Below are 27,868 nucleotides of genomic sequence, written 5' to 3' on the forward strand. Positions count from 1 at the left end.
GCTTTTCATCTGATTTGGGTGCAGCTTCGCCGAGGTGTTCGATGAAACTTTGCCTTGTCAAGTCACCGTATGTCTGTTCCTGTTTTAAAAAAAGATATATTTAGGATATTAGCTAGGGAGTTTTCTTTTTTTGTGTGTGTGTGTGTGTGTGTGAGTAACGTTTGAGCAATATCTATCAACTGGAGGGAGACATCTTCTTTTTTTTTTCTTCTCATTATCAGACGAGAAACTGTTTTCCTCCCCGTCTCCCCGCCTTAAAAAACGCCAGCTTTTCTGGTTGAATCGAGCCTAAAAGCGACTCATCCGCCGAGGAGACCCGACCGACTGCGCCAAAATGGGGGTAAGAGATGCACATGTTTTGATTTATTTAGCGAAAACGTTGTAAAAAAGGAAAAAAAAAAAAGTGGGTTCTGTTAAAGTCTGGTTAGTAACGTTAACGATAAGCCCGCTAAGGAAAGGGTTAAAGAGCATGCAGGTAAAATGACATTGAACGCGGAGGGATGTGTGTGACTTGTTTAAGCTAGCTCTAACTCCGCGGGAATTATCATTGTCTGACTAACAGAAACGCCTCTGCTCTGCGTCCGGTGTCTGTTATTAACAGCATTTATAACAGCAAATCGATGCGTTTCAAGTTAAGGCAACGACCGAAATTACCGGATGACTCGCTGTCTTTTGTATTTGTGGGGAATATGCGCCAGATTTGAGAGTCAATCCGCCGCAGCCAGACTCCAGCCGGTGCGCCAGAACCGGTGCAGGGTGGTTTCTCGGCTGCACCTCACCTGGTGTCTTTCTGCAGCCCTTTTCTTTTTTTACAGCTTTCAACCAAGTGCAAATGTGTTACAGTTGCAGTGAAAAGCACAGAGGAGCCGATCGATCAAATAGCCACCTCCCACCTGCAAAACCTGATTAATTTCCCTCATGAGATGGATGAGAGATGAGTGGAGGAGCTTCAATTTTAATCACCCAAAGGAGAAAAATGAACATTTGGCATCCACACCGCAAACACGCATCTTCTCTGCATTTTGTTGAGCCAATCAGAGAAGCTTTTTTTTGGCGCTGTAACACTAAAGTAACGTGCCGAGCTGTAGATCCAGATCACAGGACGGGCCCAGCATGCAAACCAGTGTCGTTTGGGTTAACTAGAATAAGAGATTAACAGGTCGCTAACAAGCATTTGGTGGTGCAGTAGTGGGATGATGTGCTGTTTTATCCATCCAGCTCCAAAAAAAAAAAAAAAAAACCCACGAGATTACACCGACCGAACATCTGGCACCAGGCGCCGGACCTGCTGCAGGCGATTGAGGAAATTCACAGCTCTTAAGTGCACGATTAGTCACACTGCATAATGACACGGGCGAGCCCAGTCAGAAATGAAATGGTTTGTGAATAATATGCAGGGGGAAACGCGCAATTACGCACGGGGACATGTAGCCGACTGGTGGTGAAAACCGCAGCCCAGACTGCGGAATATCAGATCATTCCTCCAAGTCTGACTGCGATAACTCTGCACAAATACGCTCCTAGAAAGTAGTGATTTTATAACAGTGTTTGCAATATGGGGGTGCGAAGTGGAGAATATCTCTTAATGTCCTTTACCAGCCATTCGGTGCATTTTCTTCTGAGCATTACATAATGCGTCGTGTTGCTGTCATTGACGTGCTGGGCTCGGTGAGGGTGTAGAGGCTGCTCAGGTTTGGGTGCCAAATGGGCACAGACAAGTGCGTCAAAATGGTTCCTCAGCTGGTCAAACACCCCCCACCCCCCCCTCACTCTCCCACACAGCCAGCACCTCCACTGTCTTGTTTTACCCCAGCAGCCTCACAGAAACTCTCTGATCTTTCAGGTCACGAAGGACATCCTGTTCTAGCCACTAAATTTAGACTCCATGATGTCATTCCTACTGAAATATCCCTGTTACATCCCTGTACTATTGTCATAAGGCATTGTCCTGTGTCTGCACTCAGTAGTGAGGTATTACAGCCTCATAATGTTTTATGGAATTTCATAAACTCCTGCGACATGCAGTATTTATAGTATCTAGCTTTGTTTTGCTGTATGTGGTGCCTATAAAATGATGTGAGGTACTGATGTGTGGGATATCTATAGCTCCATTACTTCCCTGTCCATGGCGTCATGGCTAATGAGGGATGATGGGCAGTGGTTTCTCCTCTACTCCACATCCGGGTTAGGGCGATTGGGATGAGAGAGCATTCAGGCCGAGTCGTGGAAATGTTGCCGCTCTGTCACGGTTTGTGATGATGTCCACTAGATCGCCGGAGGGGATCGCACACAACTCTGACTCCTGCATCAATGAGCGAGGAAGAGTCGTGTGTGCATGCATGTGGGGGGGGGTGTTGAGTGGAAACTCCCATGTTCAGGCTGAGATTTGCCATCAAGAGGGGTGGAGGGAGAGGAGATCCGGGTGAAATGGGCGATAGCAGGGGTGGGGAGGCCAAAGGGAGGTTCAGTTGACAAAGCAACTGAGGCCATTTGATCTGGGCCAATCGATTGTCAGGGGCTGCTGTTGCTGCAGGAGACAACGATCGGGTTGGTGGGTCAAAGGAGTGAAGGCAGAGAAGAAACGAAGGTCAGCCACTGAAGGCCTCAGAAGGAGGTCCTGCTTAGAGGAAAAACTGAGCAAGATCCAGTGATTGACACTGAGCGATAGAGAGAGAGAGAGAGGGAGGGAGAGGCAGAGAGAGATGCCTTTGTGGTGAGTCACCTTGAGAAGGGTGAACACTGGGAAAGATGGAGGAGCGGGGGAAAGCAGGAAGAGATGCTGCTCATGTGCGGCGAAGACATAGAGGAGGAAGAGATGATGGAGACTGAGGAGAAAAGTGGAGACATGAACACTGAGATACAGAAGGAGAAAATGAGATATATGTATGGATGGATGCATCGCTGATATCCCATAGTGGTGTAGAAGCTTCGGGAGGCGAGCTAATCACCATGGAGGATGGATGGAGTCTGAGGCGATGTGTCTAATCCATGCACTGCAAAGAACCATACACCATTATATATGATCGTCCCCTATGCACTAAAAATACAGCTCAAAATGAAACACTTCATGCTGTAAATTAATATTATTCATACATTCAGAACCCACCATTTTCTGCAACTATTACTTTTAAATTTTAAAACAGCTTTAATAGAGTGGAATGGAAAATATATCAAATCTTCAAAGTAGTAACCATTCATTAACCTAATAATAGTAAGCTCACACTTCATGGCTGCTGGAGTTCTTGTGCACAAATATTTGCCAATGAACCTCTACAGCCCGAGGTATTACTACAGTGTGTGTGTGTGTGTCTCTCGTAATTCTTTAATTACTTCATTTTTGTCTATTTCATTCAAGTTGTTCATTATCTGACTGGACCTCTGCGCTGCGGCAACATGTGAATTTTTCACCCTGGGGACCAATGAAGTCTCATCTCTTAAGGAATCATGGTGCCGTGTAGTGAAAATGTAAAATACAGATACACACAGATGTTGAATTATAGATTAAATGAGCAGGAGTGCTAAATGACCAAAACCTTATAATCCAAAATATTCTATATATCATATCCATGGAACGATTTATATCATGTATAACTTATTTTCTGTAAAAATGACCAAATGGAAAGGTCTATTTCACATTCACTGTCCTCCATGTTTAAAAGTGCTGCCTTTGTGTAGTTTCCCTGCCCACATTCGTACCATGCAGAAGAACACAAAGCGTCGTCCAGATCGTCATATGATATGTATCATTATTGATACCAGCGCTGATTAAAACAGCCAGACCAGTCTGTAAATAATGATTGTCCCAGTTAATCATTTTCAACAGTAGACCCCTGCATTATTGTAGGTTCTACTACTACTGCCCATCAACAAATCAATAAGAGAATAAATGTACAACATTTTAGTTACAGATTTGAAAAAAAAAAAATAAAATCACTGGGGGCCTTAAATAAAAGTAAAAGTGCCCTCAGTGCTCCAGTGTTGATGTACGTATGTGCAGCTTTCAAGTACAGGGCAATTCGAGGTGCATCACATAAGAATGCATGAAGATAAAATTCATACATGCAGACACAAAGCGGGTGCTTATTGTCACCTGAACATACAGTTGTCTAGTTAGTCACACCCTATATGTTCTCTTGGTCATGGACTCTGTTGCATAATTGTTCCAGTCAGTCAGTGTTAAATGTCAATACCGACTCTCAACTTCCTGTCGCCTACAATTTCCATCTGTGTGTGAGTGTGTGTGTGTGTGAAATAGCATGGATCCATACTACTGCACATCAATGATCAGGGTTTTCCAATGGCATTGATAATGTTTAGTGCATTGTGTTTTTCCTGGAATCACTTCCTGTCTGCAGGGTGACGTCAAGTTCAGATCAAAGATTCACGAGGAGATGAAACCATTTTAGAGCATAGCAGGGAAAAGACGTTGTAAACTGGATCGTGGCGTCGCCTGTGATTCAGTTTGTCAAGTCGCCAGTGTCTGATGTTAAAACTTACCAGTACCATGTCACCAGTGTCAACATCCAGTCAGCTCGTAGTGAAGTCACGTGATTTAGTCAGCTGGTCAAAATGGTAGAGTTTTGTACAGAGGAGAGAGAGGATTATCGTGTCTGTATGACACAAGCCGTAAGATTTTCTCAAACGATATCAACAAACATACTGCTCGTTGTCACAATGGACAGCTCCAGTTTCTCAACCCTGTCGTTTTCTTTACTTTGTCACCTTTTCATCAAGACTGGAAATGAAACATGTAACTCACCATCACTATTCTCATTCATATTTTAAGGTGCCACAAAGTACATCCAGCCACAAAAAGCCGGCAGCTGAAACTGAAGTAATGAGAGCTGCTGCTATTGAGACGATGCACTAGTGGACTGTCTAGTGCATATATGTCAAACTCAAGGCCCACGGGCCACAACCGGCCCACGATACAATTATATACGGCTCGTGAGATAATTTCATGTGACTATTAACAATGGCCCGTCGGTAAACAGCACTCCCACCTCTAATACTACGAATCCCACAATGCACTGAACAGCTGCCGCGCTAGTCAGGACCCGTGCAGCAGCCCCTCCTCTCGCAGGTATAATGACACACCGATCAGCAGATCAATGCTTCGCTCAGCGCTGTTATAGCGACACTTATGGCGTGTTTCCACTAGTACCTACTCAGCTCTACTCGGCGTAGGTACGGAGTAGGTACTAGTGGAAACACGCCATTAAGCTAGCCCCCCCAAAATAAATGAAACGAAAAGTGGACTTTGAAAACAGAGACTTTCAAGGCAGGTGGGGGGCAGAATTTTACCTGTTTGTCTTGTTTGTGGAGCTGATGTGGCCATAATTAAAGAATATAAATATAAGACGACACTATGAGACAAAACATCAGGATAGTACAAAAAAGAAGAAAATTATTTAAAATTCTATTTATTTTATTGAGGAAAAGTTAGACTTAGACCGTGTTTTAAATTTTGGCCCTTTCTTTGATTGAGCTTGACGCCCCTGGTCTAGTGGGATTTGTGTAAATTGGCATGTTTCAGTGCCAGTGCATTGCAAGTAGTTTTAAGATTCAACTCGTTTTTTGTAGTTAACCCCCCCAACACACACACAGAGTTGACTTCAGTTATTTAGATGGACCAAGGGGATTGGATGTTGCTAGGAAACCTCTCATCCCTCATCTATCAACCCACAGGAAGTAGAAGCTGTCAATCTGACTCTGTCAACAGCTGCCATTTTCTATTCTCAGACCCGCTGCACCACAGGAGGTGTCACTGCTGAATGGTGGAGAACATTTAGAAATGTACTCTAACACCAATCATAGCTTAAAAATATTTTACAGAATCAGATCAAATTGATGTCTTCTATGCGTTTATTACTGGAAATACACACACTAAGTTAAAACACAGTGTCGTCACCACACAGTCTGCATCCAGAGTGCAGCTCAGACTGTCTCCTCCTGATGAAACCTTGTTGCAGATGAGCAGATCAGAGTAGACGAGAGCAGAGAAACAGATGGGCAGCCTGGAGGGAGGAGAATGTAAACAAAGTGGGAGGGTGAGGAGGGGGGTAGATAACAGAGAACACCTCTAACTCTGTGTGTGTGTGTGCGTGTGTGTGTGTGTGTGTGTGTGTGTGTGTGTGCGCGCGCGCCAGTCCATCAGTATTTTCTAGGTCGGCCAGTCCACTGATCTGTGTGATAATCCATTTCTTTGTGTGTGTGTGGTTACGATGATCCACTGTGGCACCACCAGAGCTGCAAACACCACTGGAGGCAACATGTACTTCCAAGATCTTCCATCTATCAAATCTGAGCAAAAATTGTGACATTTTGGTCTCTGGAACATCATCAGATTTAGCTGAAAAATAGGCTAAACACCAGTTCCAGCTTCACTAAGGTCTTATGGCAGTAATACTATGGAGTTTACATTTGCTTGGTTGTGAAAAATCATATGGGCACATAGCAGCACTGTAGTCAGGCAGCAATCTACTGCTTTTTACATACAATAACTGGTGACAGAATAAACTAAATTCAGATTATGGAAATTAATAATTGAAGCCCCTTTTTCTCATTACAGCTCATTTTGCTGTTCTTACCCACATAACTGATATGATCACCATAGATCATAAAGCTCACTTGGAAATGAGGCCACCTGTTTCCTGATCGGTACCTTTTAGTTATTTACTTATGGTTTATTTTAAAACCTTTCATCCATTTATTCATATTCAAACTAGGATGCACAGATGAAAATGTCTTGACCTGACCATGTGATTTATCAGCAGATTAAAAAATGGCTTATCCAGCCTTCCTCAGACCTGTGCTGTCCTGTTCCACAGGCCACGCCGGGAAGCAGCACACAGAGCAGACTACAAATGTTCAGCATGTACAATCTGTCCTGTAGCTCAGCATGAAACATCTGGAAGCTGCTGCTGAAATCTCCTCAGGTTTTACAGCCTGTAACCAGACAGAGAACAGACGGTATGTAACAGCGTTTAGTGGAGGACGAAGTATCTGCAGGAAATATTCATACAGTTTAATCATGAAAGATACTGAAAGCATCACGTCAGTGTACTGCATATTATTCATAACACCTTATGGAGTTCAGTGCATGGAAAAGTGGAATAAACCAACTCCGTGGCACAATATGTCGGGACATCATGTCATTTCTGTCCTGAAATGTAGGAAATGGTCTTGCCCTCATTTGGTTCAGTAATGTCCCTGAAAGTCAGACTTGATAATCAGGGGAATACTGTATATTGTCCTTGTTAATTAGGAGTAGACTTCCTCTATTTCATCCTGCTCATAATTCTTTCATCAAGTGGTCAAGTATTTATGTGATTTGAAGCCCAGGAGATTTTTCCCTCAGTGCATTTTGGGCAAGAAAACTAACACAACCATAGATGGCTGCTACGGCAGCAACATTCAGCTCAACGTTTTGACCAGCGAACACCAGAATCAGTTTTTAAAGCAAATAGATTCTATTTACAGAAATAACCAGAACACTGACCAAAACTGAAGGAGTCTGAAGGCCTGGCCAACAAAAACAAAAGGATGGAGGAAGTCAGGGCCAAACACACAATGGGCTGTCGGACTCAGAACAATCCCAGAACTACAAAAACAGTGTAGAAACAAAGCTGCCAGAAGTACACTACCAGACCTCTATTCAGCCTTCAGAAGAAATAAACACACAATAAGGATCAAAAAGGAACAAAACACCAAACAGTCAGGAGGGAGAGAGCTCCTTGTCCTTCAGCCCCCCTTAAAGAGAAGCAGGGCCGGCCATGAATCATCTGACCAGGAGCACCTGAAGGGGCAAGAGAGGAGAAGAGATGACAAGTTCAGCCATAAAAAGAAGACTAAACAGTTTGAACTATAATGCAGTTCAGGTCCATCAGGCTCATTTGAAGTGCTTCTGTGACTTCACACATCTTAACCTGCAGCACTGACGGTTGTCTTTACGTGCTTGAGTCGCCGGCCTTGTCTCCTCTGTAGTCATCAAGCTGAATGGATGCGTGCACACATGACCCAGAGGTCAGAGGAACTGAAAAGGGAAATGTCTAAGAAAATAAAAGCTGATCGTGTCAGAGCAACAACGCCGCAGTGTGAGATGGTTGAGTGTCTGTTTTACAGTTTTCAGTTGTCAAATTGTGCTTTATGGTGCTTTAGTTTTTGCCTCGCTTGTGTTTATTTCGTTTCCATTGTGAGAGCAGTGATTAGCTTTTGTTGTCAAGAACGACTGTGAGGTGTTTATTCACGTAAAATTGTGGCGAATAGTAGACAGTCGGACGATTTTGTACACTTGACGTTGCTCCGCTCGTCTGGTGCCTCCGCTGCCTCACTCAGGTGGTAAACTAGCAGGTGAGTCCACAGATTTGACAGCTGTTTGTCAACTTTGTGCACAGTTAGTTAAATCATCTGTGGTGTTGAACCCAAAGGATTGTTCGCTCCAGACAGGTTTGCTCATTAGTGTCCTCCATTTTGGGAGCAACCAACACAACATAACTAGCTTAGTTTGATGGCAGGTTATAGGTCAAGCTGATGGTGAAGTTTTACACCGGCCTCTGTTGGATCACATGACAAACTACTTCAGATGGTCTGTTGTGATCAAAAACTATGAAATTTTCCTCCCGTGTGTGAGTGTCAGCCCCAGCAGACTGCTCCACAGGGTTAGATGGTGGATTTTACTTGACTGGTCCATTCGGTCCGTTAATTTAAACGCAGAAGATGTTTCAACATTGTAAATAAGTGACGGAGTTTGGATGAATGACTGGGATTGAAAAGACGGGAGGGAGAAAGAGAGCGAGAGTGATTGAGAGGGATTATTGTTGTTCAGTGGGTTAATCTGTCAGTGTAGTAAACAGCAGTAATCTGATGGTCTGCTGGACGCAACCGCCCGGGGAACACTGCTCCTCCTAACAGATGGTGACACACACACTCGCTCACATATACACACACATTTAAATACACTGCATGGCAGATTTCACTCGTACACACAGAAAAACACAAGCATAGTAAAATGGTCACGTTTGAAGTCAAGCAGAGAATATGGAATATAAAAGTATCACACACCATAAAAATACTGTATGCAGAGGAAGATTGTATACGAGCTGTACACCACGTTTTATTACAATCTGTAAAATTTGATACCCACACAAATAATGTTGCATGTTGGAGTCTTTCTTTAATGTTTAATGTGTTCTTTAACACCTGTGCAGAAGGTGGCAGATTTACACACACAGCCGACAAAATGTACGGCTTTTACCAAAATACAGATTACACTTCAGCGCAGTCTTGTCTCTTGGAGCTGAAGCTCAACGTGTGTACACAGTTTGACTAGTCCTGGTTAAATTAGTAATGTGACAACATACAGTTAAGCCACTTTTCTCAATTCTGTTCTCAATGATGATGAGACCTGAAAACTGTACTAGGACTTAGTCTCATGTAATGAGTCATATCTACCTAAAGCAGGGATTGAAAAGTTCTTTAATTAAGGATCAATTATTAAAAAATACAGTATTCCTCCTATTAGAGAACGTTGCAGTGTACAATGCACACACATGTACAGAGCTCATTTCATGCCAACACCTACATAAATCATTGGAAAACAATTTCACTAATGTTAAACACTAATGCACAAAGGGAGATGTAGAGAGGTAACACACAAAGTGCTTCACAAGGGAAAAGAAATGTTAAAACAGAAAAAGAAAGAAATAGTGAAGGTATTGAAAATAAGCCCATAAAAATAGTACAAAGAAGCAACAATAAAAATCAGAGGACACGAGTGACCTACTGGAGATGTAAAGATGAAGCAGGTCAGAAATGTAGCCAGCTGCCTGAGCACGCAGGGATCTGGAGCTTTAAAATGAACCTTGAACTGGATAGGAAGCCAGTGTACAGAAGATGGGATGGGTGGGATGTGAGTCGTCCTGGTCACCCTTATCACCCTGCTAGCTTTCCACCCTGTGGGATAAAAAAAAAACGAACAGGGGGGCAAGCAGCGTAAAACAGCCATTAAATCAGTGTGAAACCTCTCAGCTTAGACTCATCCACATAAGAGCTTTTCCAAAATAAGCTCCCCTCTCTCATCAGACAGGGTCATGCAGAATACGAATCTCAATATGAATGTAATTTGTATTAAGGCCGGGTGGTAGTTACATCTGCCTGGTGAGCAAATGTCAAGTCAAAATGCATTTGTGGTAGAAAGGAGTCACATTTGTCTGCACATCATGAAAATACTCCTGAGTTTAGGTTCAAAGTGAAATTTAAGTTTAGTAGTTTAGTAAAAAAGATTTTCACTACTAGTGAATGGCATTTAATTACCCTTACTTCATTTTATTTCTCCTGTTTCCTAAACTGAATTCGTAAATTGTCTCAGTACGACAGTGGTGTAGCAGCTAAACCATCATTTAGATCCACTACCGGGCTGCGAGTGATCTCTGTCGTCATGTCTTGATTTTATCTCTCTTGATTTTCTCATTCTCTTTGCCTCGCAGTTGTCTTTCAGAAGAAATTAAAAATGGGCCATAGAATGAAGGGAAATATGGTGGCATATTGGAAAACAAATATAAAACTCACTGGTAAAATTATTATTCACTAAAAATGTGTGCATAGTAACGTTTGAATAAATCGCTGTGTTCCTTTTCAGAAGCAATAAGCTGGAACCAAATATAAAACTAAGTATAAAATCAATAGTTGTTCTACAGAGAGATGAGCATGTCTTCTCTCTCTGGCAGCATCATTGTTTTGCAAAGCGCAATTGTCAAAAGAAATCGTCAGCGTTTATTAAAAGGAATCGATAAGCTAAGAGACACGATTCTGATCTGACAATCTGGGACGGGTTCTCAGATGGAACTGGTTCTCCCTCCCCTCCCATAATATATTATATATATTTAAACTCGTCATTGTCAGAAGAACAGAGGAGTTACTAATTACATTAACTTTGTTCTGTTCGTGTGCCAAAGCAGCTAAACTGAATCCAGCCATCATTAGCAGGTGTCTTATTTACACCTGTGCTCCTCCTGCTGTGACATAACAGGCTTAGAGACACTTACCAAGCTCTGCCACACTAATGGAAGTGCTTGAACACATATATGATAGCATACTATCTGATAGTGAACTATCCTGTACAGACAAAGAGTTTGTTAAATTCGCATTGTGAGGAAAAAGAATAGAAATGCATAATCTCACAGGAATACAGGAATAAGTATATATCTAAGGGAAAAACCTTCAGTGTTGGATGAACTGTTATATGACAAATATTAAAATCAAAACAACACCAAGACTAAGGAGAATTTACAGATTTAAGTCAGATTTGAGCACAGAAATGTTCGCATCCTGTGTTTCTTCCTGCCATTTCCCAGTGTCTGTGAGGTGCAGCGGTGAGCCGAGCAGCTGGCTGACATTTCAGTATGTTACTAGAAATCCACACGGCGTTCATCTTGGATGGTGCATGCTGGGTAACAGGTTGATTTGCGAAAAAGGCACTAATCCTCCAGGAGCATATGAGCAAGCATGGGCTACACAGATACACACAAACATTATTTTTAGTCTAATCAAACGCTGATCAGACGTAGCTTCACAGTCATTATGCGGATGTAGAAGATACTCATTTACCAACATTCAAGTCTCTAGAATTTATTTGATCTGATATTTCTAAAGACTTAAAGCTTGTTATTATATAAACACAGTTTCATGCATAGATAGAAAGGGCACAGACACACACAGACACCCCCATCCCATGATGCACATTACAGTTACTGACAAATCTTTTCTCACGTCCGGGGTCCTTTTTCCTCCTCTTCACTTTCCTTGGACCTCACTTTCTCCTGATTGTGTTTATTTTTCTTCCTCCTCTCAGGCACAGCAGAAGTGTGTTATCTGAACAGCAGTAGCCCAAGTAGTGGTGTGTAAATTGCAGTTTGAGAGGATCTCCTGTGAGAGGCCAGATCTAATCAGGAAGTGTTGAGTTCCCCTTCTCGCGTCAGGGGGATTGCATCTAAATTTGGATCTCAATCTAGATGTTTTGACTGGGTCTTGATATGGAAGAAGACTGGGAGTGTGCAGCGAGGCGTGTTCTTAAAATTATGTGTGTTATTAACACTAATGGTTATTGCAAAGCTTTCTTTGGCTTAGACTTTCTTACCTTTTCTTTCAGGTTGTATTCTGTTTCATAGAGCGTCATGGTTTGGGTTGTGTCGTTGCAAAGTGGTGTGTTGTAACTGTTGGAGGCATCTTTAGTTGCAGTGAGATCAAGAATATGAGTGTCAGCTATTTAAAAATGAAATACCTGTCAAGTAACATGACAGGATCAAGACTCAGTGATCTTGTCTTGTGTGTTACAGTATGGACGGTCAGACAGCTACCGCGTGGCCACCACGCAGGACAAGGATGAGAAGGAGTCACCCAAGAAGAAGGGAGGCAAGGATCTGGATGACCTCAAGAAGGAAGTTCCCATAGTAAGTCAACTGCCTCCTTTTTCCTGTGACCCTTTCTGTTGTTCCTTTTCACCTGGTCGGCGTCCCTGATTGGTGGCACACCAAAATCTAATTTAAAATCAAACCATAGCTAGTCAGGCATGACAAAAGCCTCGAAGTCCCAGCTGAGTGGTGAGGAGTTCATGGATAGTCTATCCTGGCCTCACTCCAGCACTCAAAGAGCTGCGATCCAACTCTAATTTAATCTCCCTGTTTGAAAAAAAGGTAACAGAGACGTGGTATTTCCTAGCAGCTGGTATACAGTAGTGGGACAGTGTGGTTTGAGGTAATATGCCAAATCAATTTAATCCTGTTGTGGAAGGATTTCCCCCTGTATGGGGCAGGAAGCCAAACCCTCAGGATATCCCTTTGTTATGAGACTATATGAGCTGGGTCAGATACACATATTGGATTATTGTATTATATTATCTTTTTTTTTTTTAAACTTAAAAAACAGAAAATTCTTGATGTAAAATGCATTATGTCACCCAAGGACCCACTTTACTGTACATAGCTTCTATTTTACACAGTGATTCAATCCATTTACTGCTGTTAATTAAATTGTAAGAAACAGTGAAATTTGTTTCCTGATAGTATCATTAGATGTTCTGCATAATTTATCTTGCATATTATTTTGAATTGATATCATGACTGACAGGTTGTTTTAGTTTACTTTCTGTTTTGATTCTTTGTAGACGGAACACAAAATGTCTGTTGAGGAAGTTTGCCGGAAATACAGCACCGATATCGTCCAGGTATGTAACTTTTCCACCATCAATTTATTAATTAAAAGAAAATCTTTATAAATCTGTTTTGTAAAGTTAATTTATTTATGTATTTATTCATTTATTGTATATATTGTATGAACAACACTCCCCCCTCTTTTCTACTCTCCTCTATCCTAACTTTCCTCCATCCACCCTCTGTCCTTCCTTCTCTAATTCTTTTCTTACCTTTTCACTGACTATAACTCCAATCTCTTCACTGCCCTCTTGCCTCTGCTCATCCATCTCTTTTTTAATCCATCTTCCATTCCTTTGGTCCCCTCAGGGTTTGACTAATGCCAAGGCAGCAGAGTACCTGGCCAGGGACGGCCCCAACGCCCTGACCCCTCCCCCCACCACCCCAGAGTGGGTCAAGTTCTGCCGCCAGCTGTTCGGAGGCTTCTCCATCCTGCTGTGGATCGGTGCCATCCTCTGCTTCCTGGCCTACGCCATCCAGGCTGCCACAGAGGACGAGCCCGCCGGGGATAATGTGAGTGGAGAGCTCGTGTGGTACCTGAGAGTCACTAGTTGCTGCTACTGTGTCTGCTCCCTGTCCTCCAGCACATCACTCAACAAGCAGTTTGCTGAGTCACTGCTCCTTAGGGATGTGGCTGTGTCAGTGATAGGAGTTGTGTCAGCTGTTTGTCCGAATTATGCCTGCCGACCCATCTTTAGTATGACAGACACCATCCTGTCAACATCCATTTTGGGCCCGCCACAGGGAGCGTGTGACTCCTGGCATTGGTAATGGCAGAGTAAGAGAAGGGCGTTCACGGGTCAGCACTGCTTCATACTGGGTCAGAGCACAGCGTAGAGCCTGGCGGGGACTGAGGCTAAACGGCGATGACACACACTGCATGAAAGGACAAAATACTTGGTTGAGACCACGGGGGAGGACTCGGGGTGAAACAACAACAACAACAACAGTGGCGAGTCAGCATGAGTGACCGGGACTGTATCACACACAGAAAATATAAATTCACACTGGTAAGCGGTTACACTGATGTCAGCTGCCGCAGGACACAGATGAAAGATGGGATTAGACCTTCTAGTGGTGAGGCATTAAAACATGAGACGATAGGCACACCAGCATAGTCAGAGTAGATAGCAGACAGATGGACGACCTCCAGTCGACTTCAAATCAAACCACATGCTGCTGTCAGCTACAGGATGAAAACATTAAATGAGGCTTATTTCTAGAATTTAAACTTTACAGAAGCCTCAACTTCCTGAAGTAGCTTATTTTATGTCTTGTTCCCCTCTAAAGTGTCTGATGTCAGAATGTCTGACTGATAACTTTTTTTTTGTATCTCCACTGGTCTATTCGTCACCTCCTTTGTGATATATTTTTAGATAAAGGTGAAGTCAGTCAATTCATTCACCTCACCTTTCTGTCCTCTTTGCAGTTGTACCTGGGTATCGTGCTGTCAGCTGTCGTCATCATCACCGGCTGCTTCTCCTACTTCCAGGAAGCTAAGAGCTCCAAGATCATGGAGTCCTTTAAGAACATGGTCCCGCAGGTACCTGACATTCAATAGCTCAACCATAAAGGGACACGTGATGCTTTAAATTAGTTTAAAAAGGTATAAATCTCCATATTTAGAAGATGGTAGCAAAGTATTTCTTCTAAATTAAAACTGCAGTAATGCTTGTTAAACTAATGACAACATTATTCCTGGAGGTGCTTATAAATCTCTGCGTATCATTCTTATCTTTTACAATGTTTCCACCACAGAGTTGTTCGCTGTTGATGAAGGTAAACCTAGTTTGCTCAGGTCTCATTTGTTTGGGACATTTTATCTAAATTTGTTCATTAGCAAACATAACTGTTGAATTTAGTGTAAGTAAGAAGCTGCACAATAATTTACTCAGTAATTCCTTTAGGGACTACAGGGCCGTCCACACCAAGAAAGACAACTGTGACAGTAACTATAAATAATAATAAATAAATAACAGTGACAATAACAGCAAACAAGATCGTTGGGATCATTTTCAGAGCACTTTGATGAACTGTAGTATCCATTTCCCACAGCTGGACCACGCAGCACGTGCTTGGCGCCATCGTTATAATTATCTGTCTTGGTGTGGACGGTTCTAAAGCCTCTGTAATTCAGAGACTAAAGAACAATGGGAACAATTTGGGCCATAACTAGTGTTCCCACATAAAGCAGGTGTCTACTAAGTGGTAAATTCTATTTTTATGGAGCCGTACATCTCAGTATCTTGCTGTCACTGCTGTCACACTACTTCCTTTTCCCCAGTCTGTGATGTACCTTTCAGATGCTTTAGCCTTTACAATGATGTTCTGTTTCACCTCGTCGGAGACCTTTCTCTAAATAGTTTTTTCAGATTTTGGGTTATTTTTGGTATTACACAGTCCTCTCTCTCTCTCTCTCTCTCTCTCTCTCTCTCTGTCTCTCTCTCCTTCCCAGCAAGCCCTGGTGATCCGTGAGGGAGAGAAGATGCAGATCAATGCTGAGCAGGTGGTGGCAGGTGACCTGGTGGAGGTGAAAGGAGGAGACAGGATCCCCGCTGACCTCCGCATCATCTCCTCCCACGGCTGCAAGGTGGGCTGCAGACAGACCGACAGCTATCATACAAACCCAAAGAGAAGCCAACACCTACTATGAAGCTGCTTTTTATACAGCTGCTTTATACGTTTTAGTTTGTTATCAGTAAACACATGACCTTTCCGCTCTGCCTCTTAGTCACAGTGGATAATATATGTGAAATATCAGCAGTGAGTTTCTGTCCAGCCTTTTTTTATTTCACTTAGTGTGTGAGTGATCAAGTATTCACTAAAACAAGCCCAGCATTTTCACAATATGACAATACAAATTCTTAGTAAAACAGCTTTGTAAATTTATTCAGCTGATTGTTTTCCCCCAAAATGCTGCAGGTACAAGCTATAAACAAACAGATAACTGGTTTACCTTTCTGCTAAATTCACACAGATTTTCACTGTTCCTATAGGTCCTCACATGAACCTTAAAACAGTCTGTAATACAGATATTAGAGAAATTATTAAACACAAAAAATCTCTGTGTAGTAACACAAGCAGTCATTAGAGGCACAGTAAGCACGAACAAAGAAAATCAAAACACAGAAAACACACACAGTAAACCGAGTGGTTTTCTCCTGCTCTGTCCAGGTGGACAACTCATCTCTGACTGGTGAATCAGAGCCCCAGACCAGGTCACCTGACTGTACCCATGACAACCCCCTGGAAACCCGCAACATTGCCTTCTTCTCCACCAACTGTGTTGAGGGTAAGGTCACCATCACGTTTATCCAAAACCAAAACCATCTTCAAAAACACACTTTCACTGTGCAGGTTAGCCACTCTGTCTTGTATTAACGTGTCTATGTGTGTTGCATGCGTGTGTTTGTATTGTTCTGGGTCAGTGCTCAGACAGTCCTGCAAACAAAGACGCCACACATTGGCTCTCTCTGTAGGCCACAGTCTGACCAAGGAGTGGTCAGTGACATCACTGGGTATCAGGAGAGCCCAGCGACTGCAAATGTCACCCCATTTAACCTCGTACCCGCTCCATTCAGGCTCAGTTCATCATGTCACTGGGGGGCCGTAGCTCATGCTGTGCTCCTAAAATAGAAAATAACAGCATATGGTGCCCCCCTGTGGAAACTTTGCTACACTGCATTAAATCCTGCACTATGCTTCCAAGCATCAATTCTGTTCATTTCTCTAAGGACACTGCAGATTTTCTCCTTGATGTGTTTCATTCTTCTTTTAGTCTTTCTTCATGGAAGGATATAATTTTACTAAACCCCCCCCCCTCTTGTGCTTCAGGAACGGCACGTGGCATTGTTGTGTGTACTGGCGATCGCACAGTGATGGGCCGCATCGCCACTCTCACCTCAGGCCTGGAGACTGGCAAGGTACAATGTTCACTATAAGTCACTATCTGACTCTGTCAGTAACAAGCCACATAATTAAACAATAACACCAGGCCTTTTTTACCTGGTATGTATTATTCATTACATTCTTAATGTAAAGAGATCAACGTATCTGATAAGTTTCCTACGTTTATTAGTTAGTGGTCAGCTGACCTTTAACTGCCACCAAAGTAATTTCATGTGAATCAATCCAAACTCCTTCTTCTCCTCAGACACCCATTGCTAAGGAGATCGAGCACTTCATCCACATCATCACAGGCGTGGCCGTCTTCCTTGGCGTGACCTTCTTCATCCTGTCAATCATCCTGGGTTACTCCTGGCTGGAGGCCGTCATCTTCCTCATCGGTATCATTGTGGCTAATGTGCCAGAGGGACTGCTGGCCACAGTCACTGTGAGTAGGCAGAGAGATGAGAAACTGAGTGTGTGTGTGTGTGTGTGTGTGTGCTTGTCTGTGTTGGAGGCGGTTAGTGTCGGGAAAGGTCGGTTTGTTTTGTGTTTTTTAATCAGTGAGAGGGACAGGAATGTTATTATTTCTAGTACGTGTCTGTGTGTGTTTACATGGTTGTTGTCCAGTCGTATGATTCCTTAATTTCAAGCTGTTTTTCCTGTGTCTGTTTCTCTTTACAGTCCTTGTGTGTTGTGTTTCCTCCTCAGTGTTTTTCACAGACTTGGGTCAAACAGTATTTTCATATACTTCATATATTAGAGAAATCTACAAGGCGATATAATATCAGAGAACCGCATTCTCTTTTTACTCACTGATGTCTCGCCATAACAGTTACAGCTTAAGATTTTATCATGATATGTCTCTTTATTTTTAAAAGACTATCACCAGAGGGCCTGTTTTCTACTGTTATCACTGACATTAGAACTAGACGGTATTTATGGTTTGTTTTATCCCATAAATAAGCTACATCATAACAGAGACTTCTTGATTAAGAGAATTACTTTGTGCTATTCAACATGCGTCATGTAGTCCTAACTCTAAATGTCCCCCAAGCAGTTTGTAGTTTCACCCATGTCTGATTGTGTTTTGGCTGTTGTCGTCTTGTTGTGTCAGCTGTTTGGTTTTATCCCTGCTTCCTCTCTCTCTCTGCCTGTGTTGTTGTTTTTTTAAATGTGCGACGTTGTTGTGTGTTTGTGTGCATCTGTGTGTATTTGTATTTCTGTGCATTAACATTCTCCTGTGTCAGTATCTGTGGTGAAGCTGGTGTATTGTCTTTGTATATCTCTCTGTCCATCCCTGTCTTCTCTCTCTCCCCAAGGCAGCCCCATGTGTGTTTGTCTCTCTCTCCCTCTCTCCATCATCCTCTTTGTATGTCTCTCTCTCTCTTTTCCAGGCCAGTCGCGGTGCTGTCTGCAATGACAACGGCTAGCTAATGTAATGATATTAGGCTAATGATTAGTTATGAACTGAATTTGGCCTCCTCTGCTTGGCCTTGGCTAGTTTCTTTTTGGCCCATGGGTCTTGCCGTACTTGGCATGATGACATAATGCACCGCTGCTCTGCTTCACCGCCTCACTTGTTCATGCATCATGTTCTATCTGCATCGCTGTTTGGGCTGTGTTTTTATTTTTATTTTATTATTTTGTTTTGGGTTTTGCAAGGAGGATCTTAGTGCATTTTGTAGTAGAGAGACATTTTGTGGGGCAGGATGAACGTCTCCAGGTGTCAGGGCGGTTTGGTTCTTGGCTGCGGTTAATTGTTTCAGGTACGGTATGGCACTGATGTATCTGCTCTTTGGCAGAAGTCAGCTTCATACCTGGAGATGTTCACCTGTGCTGTTACTTTACCACATAGGTACTAATTCTTTTTCTCCTTTTCCTTTACTTTGTTTCTATTCTCTCCTTTTGTGCTATTCTACCATCAACGACTCCTTTCCTCCTCTCCTGTCTTTCTCCTTGCTGTTATTTCCTCCTCTGTTTCCTTCTTTGCTGTGGTCTCTCATCTCTCCCCTCTCAGGTGTGTCTGACACTGACTGCTAAGCGAATGGCTCGTAAAAACTGTCTGGTTAAGAACTTGGAGGCTGTGGAAACTCTTGGCTCCACCTCCACCATCTGCTCTGACAAGACGGGCACCCTGACCCAGAACAGGATGACCGTGGCCCACATGTGGTTCGACAATCAGATCCACGAGGCCGACACCACAGAGGACCAGTCTGGTGAGAGATTTTTCTCTCTCCTGCTTTCATGCAGTCTACATTAAAGCAGCTGTCCAGCAAATCATCACGAATATTATGACCTTATATTCTCTACGGCAACATTAATTACTGGCCAAGATCCAAAATCAACACTCTCCAAGTGCCAAATGCTCAAAAAAATGCATGTTTGGTATGCATCTCATTGAGCTTGGCATTGCACACTCTTTCTGACCATCATTTAAATCCAAGCCAAAAAATGTATAACAAACAAGCCTTTCACTGCTCCAAACAAGGTTTAGACGAGGCTTTCTGCGTGGTAAATGAATGGAGCTACGATCTGCCTGTGTGTAGTTGAAGCGGGACAAGGCTGCCACGCTCGGGTGACTGTGATAGGCTGTGACCTGTCAATCAATTTCCCCTTTTTTCATCACTGTCTAGGCTCTTCCTTTGACAAAAGCTCCACAACATGGACGGCTTTGGCCCGCATCGCTGCCCTGTGCAACCGTGCTGTGTTCAAGGCTGGCCAGGAATCTTTGCCCATCCTGAAGCGTGAGGTGGCCGGCGACGCCTCTGAGTCAGCCCTGCTGAAGTGTATTGAGCTGTCCTGCGGCTCCGTCAAAGCCATGAGGGACAAGAACAAGAAGGTGGCCGAGATCCCCTTCAACTCCACCAACAAGTACCAGGTTCGTATCGTTTGCTTATTCATTCAACTAACATGTACTGCATACGATCTAAGACTTGTGGTAAACGTGCCAAGACGTGTGAAAAGACCGCATACTTCTTAAATGGTCCTAATAGTAACACTAAGATGTGTTCCTGTCAGCTCTCAATTCATGAAAGTGAAGATGAAAATGACAACCGCTACCTGCTGGTGATGAAGGGAGCCCCAGAGAGGATCCTCGACCGCTGCTCCACCATCTTGTTGCAGGGCAATGAGCAGCCCATGGACGATGAGTTGAAAGAGGCTTTCCAGAACGCTTATCTGGAACTGGGAGGACTGGGAGAGAGAGTGCTGGGTAAGGGAGACAGATTATATGGTAATTTAACAAAAGGTTATACAGGGTTTTGGAATTAAAGGTTGGTTTATTGTATTGTTTTTCACATCCTCAGTGTACAATTAAAGAAACTCCTAAAAACTCCTGTATGTACAATTCAGTCATCTTTCTTTCCTCTTCCCTAATTTCTCCAGGTTTCTGCCACCTGTTCCTGCCAGAGGACAAGTACCCCAAAGGTTTTGCATTCGACACAGATGACGTCAACTTCCAGACAGACAACCTTTGCTTCGTAGGCCTCATGTCCATGATTGACCCTCCTCGTGCTGCCGTTCCTGACGCCGTGGGCAAATGCCGCTCTGCTGGCATCAAGGTGGGCACCTTCTGAATCTGCCATTTAAAAAGTACCCTGAATGTGAATGTGTGTGATGACTGTCATGCGTGTTTTTAGAGGAATAGAATAGTATGAATTTTATTCTTTTTCTCTCATTGTTCTTTTACATCTTCTCTCCCCTTCCTTTCATTCTTCTTCTCATCTTAATTCTTCTGTCCAACCTCTTGGTCTTTTCTCCTCTCGCTTGTTCCTAAATGTTTTCTGTTTCTCCTTCCCTCTCATCTCCTGCCTCTCCACCGTCTTCCTCCTCCTATGTTTTAGGTTATTATGGTGACAGGTGACCACCCAATCACAGCCAAGGCCATTGCTAAGGGTGTGGGCATCATCTCAGAGGGCAATGAGACAGTGGAAGACATTGCTGCACGCCTCAACATCCCTGTCAGCCAGGTCAACCCCAGGTAAGACAGAAAATTAGAAATAAAGTGAAGTGTAGCTTCATCATTGCTACAGCACTGCAGGATAGAACCATTTTTATTCAGAAGATGCTCAGTGCAGCTTTTGGCTTCGCAGCGTCTTTATAGTACAGTAGCTTTTATAATTTGGTGTACAAAAGTCTACAAGAGTGTCTTATCTGTGTTGTGTAGAGACGCCAAGGCCTGTGTAATCCACGGTACAGACCTGAAAGACCTCGGTCAGGACCAGATGGACGATATTTTGAGGAACCACACAGAGATTGTCTTCGCCAGAACCTCCCCACAGCAGAAGCTTATTATTGTAGAGGGCTGCCAGAGACAGGTACATTTACTGTGCATACACACACATTCATATACATGTGCAGACAGCTAAAGGTTAATATGCACCAGCAAACAAGTGTGTGTAATGAAAAAAATAACTGCCGTGGTTTTTAGCATTGTGCACCCTGAATGGGAATGGAAACGCTGAACCACCCTCCTTTTCTGTCAGGGTGCCATCGTGGCTGTGACAGGCGATGGTGTGAATGACTCTCCAGCCCTGAAGAAGGCCGACATTGGTGTCGCCATGGGAATCTCTGGCTCAGATGTGTCCAAACAAGCTGCCGACATGATCCTGCTGGACGACAACTTTGCCTCCATCGTCACTGGAGTAGAGGAAGGTGAGGGATATACGAACGAAGGGAAGGTGGGAGGAGGAAGAAAAGGAACAATGGGATGAAGGGGGGTGTGAAGAACAGGTCATTAGAGCTAAAATGTTAACAGTAAGCCGAAGATGTCAATATTTGTGCAATATATTTTTTCTATTATTACTTATTTTTTCTATATTACTATATTGTGTTATATTTCAAGACACAGGACATATGCAGGTAATGTTTGAGAGGAGAAATACATGTTGCATCTTCTCGTTATCTTTTTAGTGTTAAGTCTCTCTTATTCTTGTTTTTACCTAAAATAAGCTTGCGTCATTGACTTAGGTGTGGCGCCTACTTCATATCAAGTAGTATTTCCATCATCCCTGCTTATTGAGGTTTCACCTGTTATTTCTACGCTGCCGTCATCCTTACAGGCCGTCTGATCTTTGACAACCTGAAGAAGTCCATTGCATACACTCTGACCAGCAACATCCCAGAGATCACCCCCTTCCTGTTCTTCATCTTGGTCAACATCCCATTGCCCCTGGGCACCATCACCATCCTCTGCATCGACCTGGGAACTGACATGGTAAGGGACGTGTTGAGGAAAATTAAAGGAATCAGCCGGACACCGACTTCAGCAGCCTCTGGGAATTTTATTAAGTACAACACAGCTTCACAAAGCAATTCAGTATTAATATCAATTCTAAAGTTCTGATCAACTTCAGGGGTTTTTATACTTTAATACTGCGTCACTACTCAATGTGTGTGTATTGCATTGGGCGGGATTTCATGGTGTGTGTATGATTATTCTGGTGAATTGTGTGTGTGTGTGACATCCTGCTTTTCACTTTGTGTGTGTGCAGTATTCCAGTGACGTACGTGCACATCTGTCTGCTACTGCAGAGTGTGTGTGTGTTATGCTGTTTCTAACTTGGGTTACCTTACCATGCCAGGAATTGCTGTGAATGTTCTCATGAAACTCCTCTTCCAAACTTCCAGGACAGGACAGTCACATTTTTCCTCCCTAACTGGGCACACTCACATACTGTCACATAAAGCTCTAATGTGTTTATGTCCACTCAGACAGTAAATGCAGAAGCCAATGTGTGAGCCCACTTTTCCAATCACAGGTGGCTCTGCACATCCAGGTCTTCTGCATGCTTTATCTTTGACACTAATGCATGCACAGGGAACCAGTAAGGCTCAGCTGTCCGCAAACAAGGAGTGTATACATCCAGACAGGCGCTCAGGTGGCTAAATGTATACAATAATGCCTGGTGATTATCACCAGCGCAACACACACAGGTGTTCAGTCAAGTATGGTCAAGAGTGGTCAGATTTGCTGCAAACATGATTGGAAAAACCAAGCATCTCACAGCTGTTGCTATTTAGCATCACAATACAAAACAATGAATGAAGGAAAGCTCCGAACTTGAGTTCAAGGTCATGTGTAAAAAAGTATGCATACAAAAAGGGACAGCAGGTGGCAGTGTGGGACCAGCCCAGGTTTTCATGCTTGGAAGCAAAATATACCCAGGAAATAAATGCTTTCACTGTAAACAGAGCCGGCTGCAGATACATGAAATCACAAATGAAGCCACGGTAACAACACCGTCTCTGTTTATCTCTCTCTGTCAGGTACCAGCCATCTCTCTCGCCTATGAGGCAGCAGAGAGTGACATCATGAAGCGCCAGCCCAGGAACCCACTGAGGGACAAACTGGTCAACGAGAGACTCATCAGCATTGCCTATGGACAGATTGGTAGGTGTCACATTTATGTAACACAGTACAGACTATAAACACTGAATAATTAGTGCTGTCATTTTTAGATATTGGTGCAATTCTTGTCAACATGGTAGACCATGACAGACACCTGACAGCCTTAACTGGCCCTAAATCTGCTGTTTATTCCTTCAAAACTCTGCTACAACCAAATGAAGGATGCTATAATGTCCAGAGTGCTTTGAGACAATCCTAATCCAAACACATTGCTTTTCTGACTCCACCTCGATACCAACATGATGCCACTGCAGGCAGCAGTGCCATCAAAAGTCTGTTTGGTGAAATGTTTGTTTTTCTAATCATTTCCAATTGTCTGTCATTCTGTTTTTCATCACGTCATGATATTCAATGACTGTCTAAACTCTTCGTCTGTCTGCAGGTATGATCCAAGCTCTTGGCGGGTTCTTCGCCTATTTTGTCATCATGGCTGAAAATGGTTTTCTGCCGTCTGTGCTTGTCGGCATCAGGCTCAACTGGGACGATCGCTCCACCAACGACCTGGAGGACAGCTACGGGCAGCAATGGGTATGAGACACACTGCCAGTGTTCTCCTGCTGGAGCTCTGTTACTGCTGTGTTTGAGTTGATGTAAACGAAAGAGCCACAGCAACGTACACATCTTGACATCTGTTTCTCTCCTCCTCCCCCTCCTCCTCCTCCTCCTCCTCCTCCTCCTCCTCCTCCTCTGTACAGACCTATGAGCAGCGTAAGATTGTGGAGTTCACTTGCCACACAGCCTTCTTCGTCAGTATCGTGGTGGTGCAGTGGGCAGATGTCATCATCTGCAAGACCAGACGTAACTCTGTGTTCCAGCAGGGCATGAAGTAAGTCAAACGATCATGTGACAGTCAGCTTGCTGCACTGAATGAACATTAGTGCAGTATCAGAAGGAGTTGACTTTTATTTATTAAACAGACCATGATGTAGCTAATGATGGCTAAAAGCTAACGTCAGCTCACCGTATTTTGTAGCTTTGAAAAACATCCAGCAGTATTCTCATTGTGTGTCATCTTTAACTTTGAATGTGTCTGTTGCCTCCTACAACTTGAGTCAGTTTGTACTAATGTAGTAACATTGTGTGTATTTATAGTAAACATTGTTATAATAATCATATAGAGGGTGCATTTTCCCAGGTACTGTGTTTAAGTACAATTTTGAGACACCTGTACTGAACTGAAGTGTTTACTAACCCTAACACCACTAGCCAACTGCATTTCAAGGGGCAATACTCCACTAGTATTAACATCCATCCATTATCTGTACCACTTATCCGTCAGGGTTGTGGGTCCATTAGTATTAACAGTCTAACAAAGTATAGTACAATGAAATATCACTCACAAGATGAAGTACTTTTACTTTGATAGTTTAGTTACATTTTGCTGATGATACGTTTACTGAAGTGAGATTTTGAACAAAGGTATTTTTACACTGTTGTGTTTGTACTTATTTAAGTAAAGCATCAGAATTCTTCTTCCACCACTGTTCGGTGATGGTTCAGGTCTTTTCTCTGAAGTATAATATCAGTAACAAAAGCAGATTTTACAAAGGAATAAAGTGGAGATTGTGGCAGCGACGAGGCGTTTGCTTTAGTTGTTGCAGTTCCCCACAGCTGCCACTATGTATCAGTCTTATCTGGTTCTTACCCGTCTGTCCTCTACCTTTGCTGCTCTGCAGGCACCATTTAGGCTCCAGTCACTCAAATACAGATACTGCTGCTGCTGCATCTGTCCTCAAGTGTTCTGCCTGCAGGAAATAAACTTTAAAGCCATTTTTATTATGTTTTCGGGTTCTTCTGTCCCATTCTCATAAACGCGACATCTCAGGAATGTCTTGAGGGAATTTCTCAGAATGTCTAAGCTGCAGGCTGGTTGGCAGAATCATCAGCTTTACTATGATCCAAAAGTAGATGTAGATCATAAGTTATGCAGCAAAGAGCTCAGCAGATCCTGAGACACCAGATGACCCCCCATTGCCGTGTATTCCTCCCCTCATGATCATTTATTCAGCATTTCCTCACCACCCTCACATCTGTCGCTTTGCTTCCTTTGTCTACCTTTGTTCCTCGTCGCTGCACCGTGTGTGTGTGCTGTAATTCACCCTCTTCTTTCTGCACTTACTGTTTTATAGGAACAAGATATTGATCTTTGGCCTGTTTGAGGAAACAGCTTTGGCTGCGTTCCTGTCCTACTGCCCTGGTATGGACGTGGCACTACGGATGTACCCACTCAAGTAAGTGACATCACTTATCACAGTTTACTTTTTATGCCAATAACATGTCTTTTACTTTTAGTAATAAACAATAAATTAAAAAAAAAAGTTGCTTAAGTTTCAGGAGGAACAGGAATAAATACTCATATATATATTAATTTGTGCACTTTTGGGGTTTGTGTTCTGCACCTGGTATTTCCTCAGAGCTCTGACTGGCCTTGTGTTGGTCATCATGAAGCTCTGGTAGCTCTGAGTTACTGGAGATGCCTCCACCTGGTAGAAATGAGTGTGCAGGTGTTTATTTTCCAGGTATCATCAAAGTTACTGTCTCCATCATTCCCTCTTTTTTCTCTCTCAGGCCCAGCTGGTGGTTCTGCGCGTTCCCGTATAGTTTCCTCATCTTTGTTTACGATGAGATCCGAAAACTCATCCTTCGCCGAAACCCCGGAGGTAAGACAGAACATATACACGTACATATGCATGCGCTACTTCAGCTGTGCAGTAGTTTCATCTTTAGCTGAATGAAATGAAAAGCTTTTTCTGTATTAACCTGACATCCAAAAACATATATCAAGTTGTTATTCACAAAATGAATTAGGTAGAAAACAGTGTTCTTCACCTCATCAGGCTGCTGCTGAACTGCAAGATACAAATACATCAGCACCATAACATTTAAACGGTTAAGAATAGAAGAAATTATGAGTGGAATAGAATAACATCTCAGTAGTTGTGCGTAATGTTGGTCACAGATTAATTGTTTAGCACCACTGCATCAGGCTACTTTTTAGGACATGGTGTTGGATGATATCATCCAGTGCCCAGTTGCAGAAACAACCTTCATGATCAAACTGAAGTGTGTTCTTTAATATTTCCCTAAATAAAGGGGTTTGTTTAGGGTCATTGTATAAAGTTCTCTCCTTGCTTCACTGTTTAGACCTTCAGGCTTTCATGGCCCCGCGGTTACCATGGTTACGCTTACCATAACCTCTGTATCCTTGTAAAGTGAAGTAAAGTTTACCTTAAATTCACTCAGCTCAGCTCAAACAGCAACAACATTTAATAAAAGTAGAAAATTCAGCTCAGTAATAAGACAGAACGTTGTCATTAGCTTGTCCCACATTTAAAACACGCTAATGTTGTTAGTTTAAGCCTAAGGCATAAATTAGTGGCTTAGTGGCCAGCAGACTTCCTCTTCTGGCAGCTTAACAAATATCATTTATACGTCTTCTTACTCACTGCTGATGATCTCCTGACAGAGCAGCACGGTTGGATGTTCATTTCATCAGCCACACAATGCTGAATCACAGCGGCAGATGATGATCTAGTTTACTGGCGAGTGAGAAGCATCTGCTGATGGTTCCTCTGCTCCAACCTAAACCTTTAAGACACAGTGAGGGTCCCTTAAACTTTTCAGAGGAAAATGGTCACTGAGGACCTTCTAGGAACACGTGAGGGAATTTATGTGATTGTCTAAAACATCCTGAAATGAAACTTAAGGGCAGCCTTAGCTTAAGTGGTTTTATGGAACTAGGCACAGGACCTCATTGTTTGAAATCATATTTTGCTCTAACATCACTGAATTAAATCATTTGATTGGTAACTTCTCTTCTCTCTTTCTCTTTTTTCTTGTTTCCCTCTTTTCTCTCCTCTACGTCTCCACAGGATGGGTGGAAAAAGAGACATACTATTAAATTATCAAAGCATCATTTACTTCTCACCCCGTCCTCCCCTGAACTCATCCCTCCTTCTCTGTCTCCCTCTCTCTTTCTCTCTCTCCTCCCTCTTTCCCTTCCATCCACCCCTCCTTTCCTGTCAGCATACTCAGTCTGTACAAGAAAACAATGTTTACTCCTCCTCCTCCTCCATCCTCCCATCTTCATCCCCTAAAGAAACAAATAATCAAACGCCAAGACAACAAGAGGACCAACGACAGAGGAGGAGAGGATCGGGGAGGGGGCTGGTTTGTAAACCTTCCCTGTCCTCTCTGTCCCTCTGTCCCCTTCTTTTCTATCCAAAGTCTCTACAGCACTAGTCTGCCAGTAACGCTGTCGTGTCGATTCTTTCTACTGCACCGCTAGCTGCAGCCACTCTTCATACGTGTGCTCAAACTCCTCTGCTGTGTAGGGCTCAATAAAGAACCTAGTTACAAGAAT

General features: G+C 43.1%; 1 protein-coding gene across 1 annotated transcript; it reads left to right on the top strand.

Moving 5' to 3' along the window:
* On the top strand, positions 1-27,643 carry atp1a3a (ATPase Na+/K+ transporting subunit alpha 3a). The gene is made up of 24 exons (XM_070846354.1): positions 1-67; positions 222-340; positions 12,336-12,449; positions 13,163-13,222; positions 13,518-13,721; positions 14,638-14,751; positions 15,664-15,798; positions 16,383-16,500; positions 17,043-17,131; positions 17,362-17,541; positions 19,114-19,312; positions 19,730-19,974; positions 20,115-20,307; positions 20,481-20,656; positions 20,939-21,075; positions 21,262-21,412; positions 21,581-21,749; positions 22,157-22,311; positions 23,364-23,487; positions 23,888-24,033; positions 24,201-24,331; positions 25,635-25,736; positions 26,074-26,165; positions 27,378-27,643. The coding sequence occupies exons 2-24, from the start codon at positions 335-337 to the stop codon at positions 27,404-27,406; spliced, it is 3,069 nt and encodes a 1,022-aa protein (XP_070702455.1). The 5' UTR covers positions 1-67; positions 222-334; the 3' UTR covers positions 27,407-27,643.
* Positions 27,644-27,868: the final 225 nt, after the last annotated feature.

This window comes from Pempheris klunzingeri, chromosome 16, assembly GCF_042242105.1.
Source record: "Pempheris klunzingeri isolate RE-2024b chromosome 16, fPemKlu1.hap1, whole genome shotgun sequence".
Lineage (NCBI taxonomy): Eukaryota > Metazoa > Chordata > Actinopteri > Acropomatiformes > Pempheridae > Pempheris > Pempheris klunzingeri.

Coding starts and splice junctions, on each gene's coding strand:
- atp1a3a (XM_070846354.1), top strand. Junction 19,975..20,114: donor ACTCCACCAACAAGTACCAG/GTTCGTATCGTT, acceptor TGTTCCTGTCAG/CTCTCAATTCATGAAAGTGA. Junction 20,657..20,938: donor GCCGCTCTGCTGGCATCAAG/GTGGGCACCTTC, acceptor CCTATGTTTTAG/GTTATTATGGTGACAGGTGA.